At 40.0% G+C, this 17,101-nt stretch overlaps 1 protein-coding gene across 1 annotated transcript in view; it reads right to left on the reverse strand.

Moving 5' to 3' along the window:
• Nucleotides 1-1,134: 1,134 nt before the first annotated feature.
• The window catches only part of AFF3 (AF4/FMR2 family member 3), a 536,398-nt gene continuing 520,431 nt past the window's right edge, over nt 1,135-17,101 (reverse strand). The window contains exons 19-23 of the mRNA XM_044263667.1: nt 12,116-12,187; nt 10,394-10,487; nt 7,777-7,826; nt 7,393-7,616; nt 1,135-4,936 (exon numbers count right to left, since the gene is read on the reverse strand). Coding sequence (XP_044119602.1) covers nt 4,815-4,936; nt 7,393-7,616; nt 7,777-7,826; nt 10,394-10,487; nt 12,116-12,187 — 562 coding nt within the window. The 3' untranslated portion in view covers nt 1,135-4,814. The remainder of the gene's footprint in view (nt 4,937-7,392; nt 7,617-7,776; nt 7,827-10,393; nt 10,488-12,115; nt 12,188-17,101) is intronic.

The raw sequence follows: 17,101 nt of genomic DNA on the forward strand, positions 1-17,101 counted from the left end.
ATTAAATCATAAAAGCCAAAACTGTGGTCAGATGTAATTAGTTTGAGAACAGAGTTTTGTAATTTTCCTCATGCCACACAAACTGACCCTTCTGATGACATATACAGAATAATTCAATTTGGACAAAGAGAACACAAATCTCACGTCTGAACATTTCTTGTTCTCTTTGCCAGGAAGCTGGGTTATCGAAAACTGTGCTTGGAGAATTGTCAGAAATGCAGTTTATGTTGTTAACTTTTTTTTTCTTTCATTAAAAACGTTTCTTTCAAGACTCCGGTTGACCCAAATTTCATTGAAAATGTGTTACTTCTTAAAAATAGGATTCTGAATATAACAGACTTCAATGGCAGGCAAGCTGTTTAAGAGAAAGACAGTTCTTGGAAGACTGTTGAGTGTATCTTAACCCAAACCACTTCTGAAACAGCATCAAGGTCATTGGAGCGAGCATGGCCAGGTCCTGTCCTGGCCGTCTCTAGGATGAGGTGGTCTCCATGGTGGCTCCAAGCTAGGGTCCTGCTGCCTGACAAGAACTAAGGCTACGGGCTGGGTAAGGTGGAGTAATTATTCTGTTTTTGTTGCTGTTTCTGCTTCTTTGGGAAGGAATGGACTGCAAAAGATGTGAGAAGAGTAAAAACAAGGTTAACAAAAAAACCTCCCACACATGGGGACAGATAGTGGCAAGCTGTTGTTCTAATATTTCCATCTTTGTTAGTTCAAAATTCTCTTCTTTGATTCAACCAAATATTTGTAAGCATTATTCCACCATGTTGGTTTGAGTTGAAAAAACATGGCACATATAACTTAGGGAATTAACTTGCGTCATTAAGAGATGTTGAGTAAAACAGTGTCCCAATGTCCCAGGATTTCTGGTGGGACAAGCATCAGTGAACTCAAGTTTCCTATTCAGCATTTTCTGGGACACTGGGTTGTGTCCTTCTGCACATGTGTGCGTGCATATGTATGTTGGAAATGGGAAAGACAAGTAGTAAGCTGTAGTTATAATGAAGAAAACCATGCTTCTGTCTTGCCCTTGGAAAATATCAGACCTAGTAATGATAATCTATGGGAGCTGCATTTAAAAAATTCATGAAACAACAGGTTGTTTCTGAAGAGATTATAAACCGGGGACCCGAATACTTATTTGAATATATTTTGATCCAGTTTCCTCGAAAAATATTCACAGAGATTGGTGGACTTTTTTTTTTTTTTAAACATAACAACTCGGTTTCTCTCATTTACAACATAAATCATTTAATGTAACATTTGCAACCTTAGAAAGGCAGACATATTTAATCCAGGTCAGTTTATAAATTCCAATTTCACATGGATTAAAAACTGCAGATAAATTAAGTCACAATAATATCCTGTACATGCATTAAGGCTGGTGACTGCTAAAGTCTCTTGGGTATCTACAAACAGGAAATCACACACAGATTACTGGGTCTGAAGAGTGTCTACATCATTAAAAAAATCTTGCTTTTTTCTTTTTGGTGATACAGATTTCAACAGTAACTCTGGAAAACTGTGAAAAATGTTATTTAAAAATATATATGTATATACTACTGCACAGTTTCAAAGATGTGATTCATAAATAATGTTGGCTGCACTGATTAATCTTGTAACAATTACTGCACTTCCAAGGTGATATGAACACGCAGTGACTTATACTCAATGTTAGGCACTAGTAATATCCTTCAGGCATACTACAGTTTTATGTTAGCTGTATTGTACATATATATTTTTAAATGTATGCATTTATACAAACTGTGTATATTATGTATGGGATGTCAGAAATGTACATATCACTGTTATATAATACACACATCATTGTTTTACATACTAGGATAAGTTTTAGTGCAGAAAATCTCATTGCATTGCATTCCATGTGTTCAATCTAGTACACAATTTGTCAACTCTTCAGATTATTTTCCCAGTACATTCTTTAGATAGTGGGTCCGAGTTTCCATTTGCAATTTGAATGTTTCCAGAAATATGTGTTTTAACCAAGCCTTTCTTTCCAGGCACAATCCTGCACATAAGTCTGATCTGTATAGAGAGTAGTAACAAATTCCAGATTTTGATCAGGAATGTATTTGGGTAACTTTCTTTCAAAGGTAACTCTAATATTGTGATAAAGGAAGGCATCCACTCAGGTCATAGAAGGGTAAGGTCAGCTGAACTTGTGTTGAACTTCTGAGGAAATAATGTGTCTTCAAATAGAAAAAAATGATAACAGACATTATATGTTTAAATGGGAGAATCTCTAGAAGAATCTACATGAATAACTGTGAGCAGTGGTTGTCTTCGGGGGATGGGACATACTACTTTCTACTTTATACATTGCTGTCTTCGTTTGAATCTTTACAACTAGCATGTATTAGTTTTATAATCCAAAAACACAAGAAAGGTATTCCTACTTTGAACAAAGCTAAATAAAAGGAACAAGTTATGAATGACTTTCACAAACAACAACCAGAAGATGGTTCCTTACCAAAATCACATATGCCAAAGCAAACAAAAACTGCTGTCCTCACATGGTCTGTTGATGAGGTCAAAGACAGGAGGGACCTACATGTTCTGACCATTCCCAAAATAACAAGTTCCAAGTTTTGCTGGGAAACATGGGTCACCTAAGTGCTTAAAATGCTGTGGGCACAATCAGCCAGGGGCCACTGCTGTGTTTACCCTGGGGTTTTGTGGGTAAGCACATCATGGGGCTCCCGTAAGGCCTGTGATTTTAAGGATGGGCAGGGCCAGAAAGCACCCCGGGGATACATGATGCGGATCCTGAGGTTCATCATCCCTTTACTTGAGAGTTTCAACTTTTCATCCGAATTCAGCAAGAGGAAGTAGAAATAAGCTTTGGTCCTCCAAAAAACAAAAAACAAAAAAATCCGAAATTTCCTAAATTAGACTCAAATTTCCAACATAGGAGGGGATCATGAACTCTGCCAACAACTAGTGAAAGGGATGTGAGGAACACCTCATACAAAAGTAAGATAGAAATATTGGTAATATTTCTAGCTTCTTCAGGGCTGAAGCCAAATACAAATTTTACAAATATTTCACTGGCTTCATTTCCCTTCGAACCCTTTACTTTTGATTCATTTCAGATCACCAAAGTTGCTCAATCATTTTGAATCAGTGCTTAGAATTACAGCAGTCTTATTTCCCACCTACAGGTCAGGTGACAAAAATATGACCATTATAACCAAACCAGTAAGAGCATCAGGGGGAGCATATATCACTATCTATTATAAATGTTTTGTGCCACCATCACCTTGGAAAATGGAGTGTTCCACATACGGCATGCACCTGTCTTTTTCAGACCATCCTGGTGCAGTTCTGTCAAACGAGAGGCTTCAAGGACATTATTTTTGTTTTTAAGGATATGGCAAGGTCTATCCTCTTTTGTAGGAATTTTTCTTTTTACCAGTATTTTTTTATATCCAAGTATATTTAACAAAAAGACTAAATCTAGGGCACGATAAGAGACTATTAAAGTTTCAGACAAAAACTGTAAACAAGATGTCAAAAAACTAAAATGTAAACTTCATTTTAAAAAAAGAAAAGAAAAGAATCAAGGGCAATACATAAACATACCAGACACTCGGGATGGAAGCACGATGCTGTGGTCGCTGCTACCCCAAACAGATTAGCGGTCTTTGCAAAAATAACTTACCCTGCACAGTAAGCAGCTTGCTAATCAAAGCCTGAAACACAGCCCCCAGATTGAAATGCATTAAAGGACTGTGTTCTGCCTAAAGAGTGAGAGGATCAGTCTCGTGATAGCGAATGGTTCTCAGCCTGAGAAGCAGCTGAAACAGACTCCTAGTGAAGAGACATTCTAGGAAATGTCCTAATTTGGCCAAGAACATTTGTAAGAGCGCTATCACAGAGAGAAAAGACTTGAAAAATATTGGCTGATGAATGCCATGTGGCTCTGTGGCCACCGTGTCACAGTGGCAGGAAGAAACAACACATGTGCTGGGTGGGCCTGTCATGGCACATGCAGAAGCTTGCAACTCTTGACTGAGCTCCGAGCACAGCTGTCTTTTAGTGTCGGTTAGCTTTCAAAGACACTGACTTTTTGTCAGATCCCAGTGCCATGTACATATGCTTTTGAGGGCAGGCCTGTGGGATTTGATCCATTTGCTCATGATGCCTTTAGGTGATAATAAGTTGGATGGAAGGGGTGGGGAGTAGACAAAAGGCAAGGTATTTGGGCACATGCAATCTAGTAAACGTCAGGCACAAAAATAACTGACTTCTTTTCATTATTCAATTACCCATAAATACACACAATTAAAAATTAATTGGGGGGAATAGTATATTAATACTGAAAGTAATCAACAATGTAAGAACTAGGTTCATCTTAACTGGCAGTCAAGCTTTTGGTGTGCTGTCTTGCACCTGGTTAACTAACCCATGAGATTTTGGTTGAATGTTCTAGAAGTCATGGTTTAGCTTTGAAACAGAAAGTGTGTGTGTGATTTTGTGTGCATGTGTGTGTGTAAGTGTATATTCTCTAATCAGAAACCTCTGCTCACTTTGCCTAGTTTGGGATTACGAAAACTAGACAAAGAAAACGTGTTCTCAAGAGCTGTGTATCTTACACACACACAGGCAGATTCTTCAACACCCACACACACGTACCAACACACATGCCCTGGGAAAAGACCATTGTTTGATGCTGAGGAAATATTCACCGCAGTTTGGGAAATGCTGTGGCCGGGGTCTTCAGTAGCACAGTGTCCAGACACATGGAGCTGTCTGTGGAGATGCGATCACAATCCAGCTCATGGGCAAGGTCCCTATGAGAGGTGAGTGCTGTTCCGCAGCCAGTGCAGGCCCTGCTGAGAGTACTGGACCAGATGTTCCATGCTGCTGTGCAGGGTGACAGGCCCCATGAGCAAATCCAGGTCATTGAAGAATTCTAGGGGATACAGAGAGTTGTTTGAGTGACACACAGGCTAATAGGTGTGCTCCCCTGGGAGACCCGAGTGCCTTAAGAAAAAAAATTCCCTTTCTCGTCTTTATAGAAATAAAGGATTCTCTATTCCATCATGCAACTTGAGCATTCAATGGAACAGAATCCACAGGTGGAGAACTCATTATATATCCAAAGGATTCTATTGTCCATTTCTCATTTAAATGAATAACAATTACTGAGCCAAAGAGCAAAGAAAATTTACTTCCTCAGACTGCATTGTCTGTGTGCATGAATGCTTCCTTCCCTGGATAGGGGTTGTGGCTCTGTTGCCCTTATATTGGGCTCAACTGTAGTATGTGCTGAACCCCTGGAGTGAGTCCAAGGGAGGAGGCTCTAGGCCCCTGGAGGCAAATCAGAGAAGGGTTCTGAAAAATCCTCCTGAAGTCACATTTTAGTCCTGAGACAGTCTCTAGGTTTGTCCTTTCATTAAATATTTATTAGGTGCCAAGGCACTGTGCTAGGCACAGGAGGGCAGAGGTAGGGGAGTATACCATGGGCAATAATGTATAGGCTCCCAGATCTCCCAGAGATCCCAGTGTAGTGGCTAATACAGACAAATTCGTATGGCTCTCATGCTGTCATAACTGGATCACCGAAAAACACCTTGAGGGTAAGTATCTGGGAGAAGTTTTTCAGAGGTGCTCATATACATGCTGAATGAAGTCCTGCTGGAGAAGGCAAGGGAGAGGTTAGAGAAGACCCTCAGGTGGCTGGGAGGATAGCTAAAGCAGGAATCCAGGAGCAGAAGAGGGGAGGAGGAGTGGGTCTGGGAAGCAATGCCGACTTTGCACTGGACGTGCAGCACTGAGCCCTCTGGTAGGAGACACCCAGTAGACAGCTGGCAGTGCCATCTGGAGCATGGCCCGCTCAGGGTCTTCCAAACTGGCCATGTCAATTTTGTCCTGTCCCTTCTGTTTTGTTCACCTGTGATGCCCACCCCACTCCATAATCAGCCACAAAACTATTTGTTTTTCAAAATCCTGTCCCACACCAGTTCCTCTAACAAGCCTTTCTTGGTAGCCTCAGTCCCCTGGCATTGACCTCCCTTGGCATTCCCATTAGATTTTCATGGGGCACCATGAAAATTCATTCTGGGATGCGTGTTATGTACTATCCGGTTTTATTACCAATTTCATGTACTCAGGACCCATCTGCTTATCTGTGCCATTAATTCCTCATCTCAATGTGGACATTCTGGTCTTGTCCTCAGAAGCTTATGATATCATCTGAACAAAATTCACATTTCATGGCTTCAAAGTGAGGTCAGATTTGCACTCTCACCTGCTGCTGGAGGGAGAGTAATAAATTGGTATAATCTTCTGGGAGAAAGTTTACAATATATGTCAAGATATATAATAATATGTATCTTAAAGGAATCTATTATACCTGTTGACACCCAAATTCTCCCTCTGATGAAAATAATCAGAATATGGACAATGATTTATATGAAGATATTTATCATAACATGATTTGTAATAGTATAAAAAATTGGAAGTGACATAAATTTCCAACAAGGAGGCAGTTTTGAGAAATCATGATACTTTATGACTATATAAGCACTATTATGACAGTTTTCTAGAACCACCATCATAGATGTTTTTGAAGAAGTGAGTGACATGGGAAAATGCCTGATACATTGTTAAATGGAAACAGACAGGATGCATATGGACTGCAATCTTACTTAGGTAAGATCGTGTGTATTTGGAGAAGACTAGAAGAAACTACAGTAGAATATTAAGAGTAATTATTTCTTGGTGATAAGATTACTGATAATTAAAAAATATTTTTCTCTGTAGTTTTTCACATTTTACAAATTTAGCCACAGTAGACATGTGTTTGTCTTATAATCTGTGAAAAGAGAAACCTTATTTAAAGAGAAATAGAGCTTATTGCTACCTAGAAAACACTCCCTTTTCAGTGGTAAGTGGTAGGTTCCCATCATGTAAGTAGCTAGGAACATTCATCCTCATTAATTAATCAGTTCATTCATTCAATGTTCCAGCTCCCCAGCTATGTTCTAGGTACTGTGGAGGTGCTGGGAACACTAAACTGAATAGAAGATTACCCCTACCTTCAATGAGCTCACCATCTCAAGGGAAAACCACGCGTGCGTGCGCACGTGTGTGTGTATCCAGACAGGTGTCTACATCATTTCTATGTACCTGCATCATGACTATCTCTACCTCCATATCTAATCTCCCACAGTCAACATTAAGGTCGGTCAAGGCACAGGAGGCTGTGAATGAGGGGGAGAGGTCAGGCAAAGTTTTACATAGTAAGTGACAACTCCTATTACGTCTTCTTGGGTGAATGATGAAAACTTGCTTGATGATGTCCAGCATCAGGCTGGCTCGCCGAGATGTGATGGAAACACACACACACTCCCTGGAGGCACACACCTCTGTTCTCCTTGGCCAGGTTGTCTGCCATCTCCCAGTAGTCATAGCTGTGGAGAATGCTGTTGGTGATGCTGACGTGATTGGCTGCCATCTGGTGGATGCGCTGTGGGATGCTGACGATGGTTGAAGGGGACAGGGCGTTGGCATTGGAGAGGCTCCCCTGAGATCCCACAGAGCTGGTCGGGGAAGGGTTGGGAGACATAGGGGATGGGGTTCCAGTGCTCCTGGAAGATGAGAGTGTAGAAAAACACAAGAGTGTGGAGGTTGGTACCGGGTGAGGTAGAACAGCCCTTCCCCACTCCCACTACTGTAAGCAAAGCAGCACATGGCCCAGTATCATGCCGTGTCTCATTTATCACCTTTACTTTGGAGAAATGCACTTACTTTCCACTGGCCCCCCATGGAGATGGGGCTTGGGCAGCTTTAGATGAATTCTGCAGGAAAATAAAAACGTTGACAGTGAGTCCATCTGTTTAAGTTTAAACAGCTGATAGTAACATGTTCCTAGGTGACCGCTGAGAGAAGTAATGGCAAAGACTGCAGATAAAATGAAGACTCAGAGAAACTGAATCTGGGAAGTTAAAATTACTAGGCTACTGGTTTTTTTTCTGGAAGCTAGTGGGGGGCAGGTGCATGGCCTGCTGGATTTCACAGTGGGCTAAAATGGAGAATTTACTCCACAGCCTGGGTTTTCATGCACCAAATTCTATGTACCAAATTAAATAATAATCCTGAGGGTCTGTTGAATCCTAAACCAGCCTAAATTTTTTCAACTAGCTTAATTTTCCTTAAAAGGAAAAAACCAGCAGGGGTACTCCCCACACCTACCACACCACTGAGAACACCTTATATTTAAATGTAGGGCATATCTACAGAAACCACGGACATGCATTTAATGCCTGAAAATATATGAGACACCAAATTCTATTGTTTTGACTTATGAAGCTTAAAATTATTTCTCTTAAAGGAAATTGCTATTGAATTTTTCTAAAAGAAAGATTAAAATATATGTCCTTAACAGAGTATTCAAAAACTGATTAATCTGAATATTTTGATTTAGGATGTTGTGTTACATGAACTGGTTGTCTGCATCACGCATTGAAAAGAAGTTCTGCCTGTGGCAAGGAAAGTTGCTAAATGTACAGACAGATTTCCCCTCTGAAAGCCTGATAAGGCGTTCTTGCACGTAATTTTAAGGGACTAGTAAAAAAAAGAATGGTCTTTATGATATTGATGTGAATTTTCTAAAACAGCCTGAGCGTGGTTCCCCAGAGACAAGGTATTTCTTTTGGTTAAAAAGGACTCTAGGAAGTGGTGAGTGATTTTTAGTTTTTAGTGGAGATGTTACCAAAATGGTAAGAAATGGCCTAACAGGTGGCAATTGGGCAATTGCCTTCAGGCCTCTTCTATTACCAGGAAGCCCTGTGACTGTAAAAACATACGCAAGAACCAAGTCTTTTTTTTCAGAGGCAGCTCAGTATTGATAAAACACAGTCTTTATGGACACATTATCATCGCCGCCTGAAGCTTTCATAATCCCTGAACTTTTTTTTTTTTTTTTTAAGATTTCTTCCCTCCCTTCCTTCCTTCCCTTCCACCCTCTACCTCTCCCCCCCGACCCCCGCTTTTCTTTCAAGAGCAAGGGAAGAGGGAGAGAGAGAAGCCTAAGCAGTCTCCACGCCAAGCACAGAGCCTGAGGCAGGGCCCAAAACCACAACACTGAGATCATGACCTGAGCTGAAATCAAGAGTTAGACGCTCAACTGACTGAGCCACCCAGGCACTCCCATAATCTCTGAACATTAAGTACCATTTAAATGGCTTTTAATTAAGGATAAATACTAATAACCTCTGGAGGGGAAACCCAGATGTTTATGTTGTGTTCTTTGCCCATTCTGTACATATTCATGAATGGCATTCATATGTGCTAAGAAATTTTTGTATCCCTTAAAAGTTCTGTTGTTAGCTCTGTGGCTTGCAGAGTTCAGATTCCTTTTTTATTCAAGCATTTTTTTTTTAAAAACTCTAATAATGCTCTTCAGTATTAGCTCTTAGATTCTGACATTTTGGAAACGACCTCTCTTGGCCTTAGGTCCCCAAAGTAAAGGAATAGGCTCTGTGTCTGTTCTTGTCATTATGACACAAAACGGTCAATGTGTCAAAACAGTTCTCTCCTTGCATTAGCACCTGGTTACTCTACATGCTTGACCAGGAAGCCAGTGGCATGCTGGACACAGCCCGTGGAAACTCCAACACAGCCTGGTCAACAGAGGTGATCTCTAAGAAGCGGAGGTTCGGGAGTAAATTAAAGGAACTAAATGATGGTGTATATCTGACAAATGGTCGTTAGAGGTGGAAGTGGTATACATTTCTTGTTTCTGAAGATAAATGGACAGCAAGGAGACCAAGAAATCTCAAATGAATTATAACTTCATGTCCATTTCACAAGTACAGCAGATAAGATTTTTTTTTTCATTCCCCCAGTGAAAATGATTTCATTTCCTGAGATAGGTAGAAGTTAGCCTGGTTTCCAGTTCTACCCTTATATTTACCCACTGCCATTGTCCTAGTGCCTCTGTATTCCAATGAGCCATTTCTTGTCATTTAAAACAACACCCTTACTAAAAATTAAATGAGCTACTGGAGGGAGCTATGAGGAAGTTCTAAGTAGTTACTTCCAAGAGGAAGAAGCTGTAAGCGAACATGAGGAATTTGTTAGCTAGGAAGAGGAGTTTCCTAGGACACTGGAGTGGGTAATTGGATCTTCTTTCTCTTGAGACTGTGAAAGTACTTGGACACAAGGCAGGGGGATAAATTAGGCTGACAAGATCATTCTCTGGGACTTGAACACCGTGAATACATCATAAAGGGGGTTACTGTTGATATCAGAGGGGTCCTGTATGCCCCCCAAAGCCAGGGATTCTACTATGCTCCTCAAAAATGTCCTTGACCAGAAGACCACTGGGCACAAGCAACAATGCTGCCCACTAGTCAGACAATACCTTGAAATAGTCGATAAGTGCTTTTGAATACTTCACAGCGTGGTCCCTTTTGAGCCGAAACATCCGCCAGTACAGGAGAGCCAGGCAGCGGTAACTGAGGCGGAAAGAGAGAAATGGGTGCTGGAAGCATGAGTGTGTCCTCTGCCAACAAGACTTAAACAAAAACTCTTGTTGTTCGAAGGCACCCCATATTTATTTCACGATTATGTGTATGAAATATTATTATACTTATGTTTATGTCTGCTAAGTATCTGATTTTCCTTGTGTTCAAAAGATCTAATTCAAAATTCTAAGGAGTACACCATAAATACAATTACCACTAGATCCTCGCTTTCTTGCTTCTTTCTTGGTGCTAAGGGACAGGCCATTTTCTTCTTCTGCCACTAGAGGGCAGTCTCTCTCCATGGGAGGAGTGAGGGAGTGCTAACACACAGCTCTCACCATGGCTGGGTGAGTCTCTGGCTGGAGCCACCTTCCTTCCTGACTGCCCCCTGGTGCCCAGGACCTCAGCAGTGTTGGCTTAGCTGAAAGAATAGCTCTTTACCTGTTTGTATTCCCTTTACCTTTAAACTACTTTACTGGACTAGAAGTAGTTCAAATAAAGTAACAGGTACAAATGTCTTATAAGCAGAAAGAATTCAATGCTGAGAGTAGTTATTATTTTATTGTTTTATATTTATTATTTACATATTAGTATTCTATCTTATATAATATGAAGTATTATTAATCATTATTAATTTGTTAATCCTAGTATGGAACTTCGAAAAGAACGCAGAAAGCCTTTCCTGAGACATACCCTCCTTTCCTTGGAGCTTTTCACTCATAATTATTTGCTAACTCAGATCTGGTGCTGACATGCTGGAATGCCAAGATACCACATATAACTTTCTAGTCTCTTCTGAGCACATCAGATTGCAGATGATGGAAAACTACCCGAGGACACTCTCTTCTGTGTATGTTGATGTTACATTCCTTGAGACTTGATTCTCCGCCTTGTAGATTAGGTTCTAGAGTAGAGTGTGAATCACCAGAGAGCAAAGAATGTTGGATTTCTACAGGTAGGTGTCCTGTGATTTGGGAGAGTGGGATGAGGTGTCCCAAGGAAATGTAATGGGGAAAACTATTATCCTCACATAATTAGTACCACTGTAATCATTACAGATATACAAAAGATCTATTACATATTGGAACAGTTTAAAAGAAAGTCTTCTATTATTACAGTGTAATGAACTTGTTCCTTAGACTGATGTGTTGAGAACTTCAGTCCATCATCTTGATTCAGTCATACTAATCCCACATGTACATAGACAAATGGATTATTTTGATTGTGTCTAAAGTGTTAAACAAGAGAAATGACACTTGGCACAATTCACATACAAATTATTAAAGCACAGACCTACCTGATTTTAAAGTTGGGTGTGCATAACCACACACGGATAGGTACGTGTATGGGTGCACACAGGCACACACAGAGACATACACAATCACACAGGGTAACAATTACTCTTGTGTAATGGACCTGTTGATTCTCAATCACTGTGAATTCAGATCATGCATGGTATAGCAACAAGAAATGGTGAGGACTCTCCCTGGTCACCATTAGAACTGCATTTGGTTTTGCATGTCAGAAGACACTAGAAAAACATATGCCTTTCAGCACCTGGTTTACCAATAAACATACAAGGCTGAGCAAGGTGTTTTAAGCTGATATTATGCACTCACCATAATGCAGCCAATTGTTTGTCCTCTGGTGTTGCATTGGGGCCTGAATGGGTTTTTAGTCTCATAGCATACCTAGGGGGGAAAAAAACAACAACAAAAGAAATTTTAAAAAAGCTTTCTCATTAATAATAAAACATCTTTTATGACTGAAGTTCTCTTTGCCCAATACTTAGTTTTTCATAGTACTTGCTGTTAATTCTTTCTCTCTCTCTTCTATTTCTCTCTTCCTCCCTTCCTTCTTCCCTCCCTCCCTCCCTTCCTGCCTTCTCTAAAGAGGGAGGGGGGAGGGGGAGAGGAGAGAGAATCTCAAGCAGATTCCCTGCTGAGCATGGAGCCCGACATGGGGCTTGATCTCAGGACACTGAGATCATGACCTGAGCCAAAATCAAGAATCAGGCACCCAACCAACTGGGCCACCCAGGTGCCCCATCTGTTAATTCTTTCTTAAAAGCTAGCTGAAGTTACCCCATTTTCCCCGAAGCATGACACTACTATGGACCATCTAGCCACTTTCTGCTCCTCAACAATTCAAGTCCAAATGCTACAGACAGTTGAGAGTAATACCAGATGCGTCAAGGTGACACATCCATTTTTACTAATTTAGACTTATGGCTGAGTGGTTGACAAGATGAAGTGAAGTTCAATCCTTCTAAACCAATATCCAGAAAAATATTCATTCCTTGTACTCAGATGAATGCTTGGATTTACGCCTTTTTCATTATTCAGGAACTCTTTCTTTGATGGCTGCGTAAGTGTCCCATGTGCACAACTAGTGGCATTTATGCACTTTACGTAATCCCTCTTATTTCTCTAAACCAAGGGGACTATGGTCATTCCATTCTCCCAATAATATACCAAGTTACTTGCAGATTTTTTGAGAGAGCTGAGACAGTAGGTGAATGGTCAGAAAGTTCTGGGTTCAAATTTGAATTTAGCCTCAATTTCCCTACCAATAAAATAAGACTAATATTGCTGATCACATAGCACTGTTGAAAGGATGTATTGGTAGAGTTCACTGTAAATACTTAAGAAATGTTACTATTATTATACTAGCTCCCCACCATGCAGATTTGTAAGGTCTCTGACTAGATCTCCGTGCACAGTTTTCCTAGAAGTTTCTCTGGTTTCTTACAAATGCGTATGTGCCTTACTGAAATTCACTGGTGTTAACATGTTCCACTTGGAGTAAAGAGTGGAGAATTTATTTCCTTTTAGGTCCCTTTACTTTACTCCCTTTTAAATAAAGTAATCTTGAATATCAGCTGGTGGTATAATTTTTGTTTTCATCACTGAATAGGATTTGTAAAACTCATGAGGAGGAGAGTTTATGACATGAATCCTTATCTCTGTTCTTCTGTTGTTCTTCCTCCTTTCTGATGCTTCAAGATTCCTTCATTTGTCATCTCCTTTCAGTTTGAGGAACTTCCTTTAGTCAATCTTTATAGGTTAAAAACAAGTATTTTGTTTTTCTTAGTTGGAGAATATTTTTATTTTCTCTTCATCCCTGTATAATGAAGTTGCATTGAATCTAAAATTCACAGTTTGAGGGTTTTTTCTTTCAGCACTTGAAAAATGTCATGCCACTCTCTTCTTTCCTCTGTGGTTTCAGATGAGAAGTCTGCTGTCATATGAACTGATGCTCCCCTACAGGTTATGTGTCATTTCTCTCCTGTTATCTTCAGGATTTTTTGGTTTTTGTTTTTAGTTTTCAGAAACATTGTTATGATGTGTCTTGGCATGCATTTTTTTGTTTTGTCCTACTTGGGTTTTTTCTCAGCTTCTTATAACTGTAGGTTTATGTCTTTTGCCAAACTTGGCAAGTTTCAGCCATTACTTCTTCAAATACTCTTTGAGTCCCACTTGCTTCCTCTCCTGAGACTCCAATGATACACACGTTGGATCTTTTGTTCCTGTGCTTGAGGACCTATCCATTTTTCTTTCAGTTTCTTTTCTTTTTGTTATGCAAGTTGGGTAAATTCTATTTTCTGTTCTCAGGATCGCTAATTCTATCCTCTGTTGTTTTGTTGAGAAAGGTCTTCAAAAAGCTGTGACTGCCAGTTGACCTGGACCCTGTGAGCTGGACTCAGGTCACTGGAGGCTCTTCACCTCTTCCCTTGTCCTTGAAATGTGGGTTCTACTTGCCTTTTCTGCTCCCAGAGGCTGCTGTAAGGATACACGTTGAGATAGTGATATGGCGTGGAGAATATCTCTATATAAACTTTAAGATCTGGTGCGTAGGTGCAGGGATCCATTCATCTTCTGGCCACCCGAGTAAGTTCTCTTTGCTTATTAAACCTGCCACCCATCAAACTGGAGTGATCTGCCCCTTACCCCCTGTGTCTCCCCACTCCCAATGTACAGGAGGAAGATTCAGATTACACATGGGAAGCTCTTGAAAGGGTTATACAGCAACACATCTCCACTCTACTACTGAGCCCATCCAGTGAGATTTTTGTTTCTCCTATATTTTTCATTTCTGCAATTTATGTTTAGTTCTTTTTAAAAAATAACATATTTCTTTGCTGAGATTTTTGATTTTTTCTTTCAAGAGAATTTATCATTGTTTGTTGAAGCATTTTTATGATGGCTGCTTTAAAATCCCTGTCAGATAATTCCAGTGTCTGATTCTTCTTGGTGATTGGTGTCAAATGGCTATCTTTTCTCATTCCAGTTGTCATTTCTTGTTTCTTGGTATGATGGGTGAGCTTCTATTGTAACTTGGACATTTGGCTCTTATGTTAGGAGACCCTGGAGCCTATCTAAAACTTTTCTTTTAAAAGGAAGTCACACTGTTTAGGTTTAGCAGGTAGGTCCTGGCCTAATTCTGGGCTGTAGTTCCAATTACAATTTAATTTTCAGAATCTTTTTGGTGCCATTTTGATTTGTGGTGCTTGGTATCTCTTGGGGAGAAAGGAATTCTCCACCTCTGGGGACAAAGAGGGTACCCTGAGCTGGACAGTTGTGAGGAGATCTCCCTTGCCAGTGCTCCCAGCCCCCGGTGTTTCTCAGTGGGGGAGAAGAGTCTTAAGCCTGGTAGGCAACATGCAGATTTAAGGTGGTGAATTAATGTTATTTTCCAACTCAGATAAGAAAAATTTCTTTGTCTTAGTTTTCTAAGTGGTGTAAGGGATTCTATTCAGTCTGAGTTATCTAGAAGATAGATTAGATTCTCCAACATGCAATGACACTTGCATCAATGAACACACCAGAGTCCTAACCCTGGTGTGGAGCAAGTGTAGCACATCACACCTCCAGGTGTATTTGACTGACATCAGGCTTTATTGTTGTTTGCATTTGTTTGTTTATTTGTTTTTTAAAATTTGAAGCCTTAAAGGGGGCCATGCACATTCCAGTTCACCATAGGCCCTCCGACTTATTTGTTCATTCAAATATTTATTGAGCACATACTACATTGCAGGAACTGTTCTAGGGATTAGGGATATATCAACAAACAAACCAGAACACCCCCTCCCAATTCCCTGTGTTGGAGGCACTTGCATACTTGCATTCTAGGGCACTTTACTTCTTTGTGCCCATCCAGTGTCACCATTTTCTTACATGCTTGTGGATATGAGTTTGTGCCTTACTCTGAGGAAGCAATGGAAGAATCTAGAATCTCTTAGAGTAATTTTAAGTATTTTACTATGGTGATTTCTTGCCTTCACTAACAAAAAGAGCATGCCATTTAAGAAAATAGAATGAGGAATAAATGAAACAAGATGGGACTGGGAGGGAGACAAACCATAAGTGACTCTTAATCTCACAAAACAAACTGAGGGTTGCTGGGGAGAGAGGGGTTGGGAGAAGGGGGGTGGGGTTATGGATATTGGGGAGGGTATGTGCTTTGGTGAGTGCTGTGAAGTGTGTAAACCTGGCGATTCACAGACCTGTACTCCTGGGGATAAAAATATATTATATGTTTATAAAAAAATTAAAAATTAAAAAAAAAGAAAATAGAATGAGGAAATCACCAATACACTGATGTAGTAGAAATATTTTAATAAGAAAAGTGACTGAACAGTGTTGACTTTCAAAACATTAAAAAAATTTTAAAAAACATTATTAAGAGGTATTGTATGAAGATGACGTGTACTCTGATACTGAGATGACAGTTTCAAAGGTTGGAAACTACTTACTGAAGGAAAGTGGTATATAATACCAACTTGCATCTTTGGGCCAATGCAGATCAAAAAGGTTATGACCTAAGATGGCTAGAAATCTTTCATCTGGAGTGACAGAGTAAATACCTAATCTTAGGTTGCAAAGAATTCCAGAATTAGAAAAGTCTCTTAAAGTTAGTTTTGGAGAAGAATAGTTTCACCTGTGGGTATTAAATATTATCCAAGCAGTTGAATTAACTAGAGACATAAACTGTATGACAAGGTTCTCAGTATGCTTCATGGATGAGATTTCCTTAAAAACACATTAAAGATGTATATTTCTGGGTCTCCATGATGGAAGACAAGTATCTCCCATCCAATCCCTTGATGTGCCCATGTTGGAACCCTGCTTCTGTTCACATTACATGTCTCGCCGCAGGTGAGGGATGATGTTCCTATTCAGGTCTAAGACCAAAACATCAGTATCCTCTGAGATAGCATATCACTGGAGGGATTTCCTTTCCTAAAATACCCCTGAATCTTTTCTCTCATTGAATACTCCTGAATCATTTACTGATAGAGTTAGGATTTTTATGATACTAACCTGAATCAGACTTTTTTTTTTTTTTAAAAGGCAGTATAAAGGTGAAATTAGTTCAAAATCTGCCACTCCCACCTGGGTGAGGTAGGCATGTCACATCTCACTTGGACTCAGCTTTCTGTAGCAGTCGAGGGTTAGAAGAGCTCTCCTACTCACTCACAAAGAAAGCAAAGGAAGCAGGGTGTGTTAAAGTGCCTTGCAAAATCTTACATTCCTCTTTGTGAGGATGAACCTTAGTTCTTGGTAGCTGATAGTGAAGGCTGGGATTCTTTTCTCTGTTTTCAG

This window comes from Neovison vison, chromosome 8 (genome assembly GCF_020171115.1).
Source record: "Neovison vison isolate M4711 chromosome 8, ASM_NN_V1, whole genome shotgun sequence".
Classification (NCBI taxonomy): Eukaryota; Metazoa; Chordata; class Mammalia; order Carnivora; family Mustelidae; genus Neogale; species Neogale vison.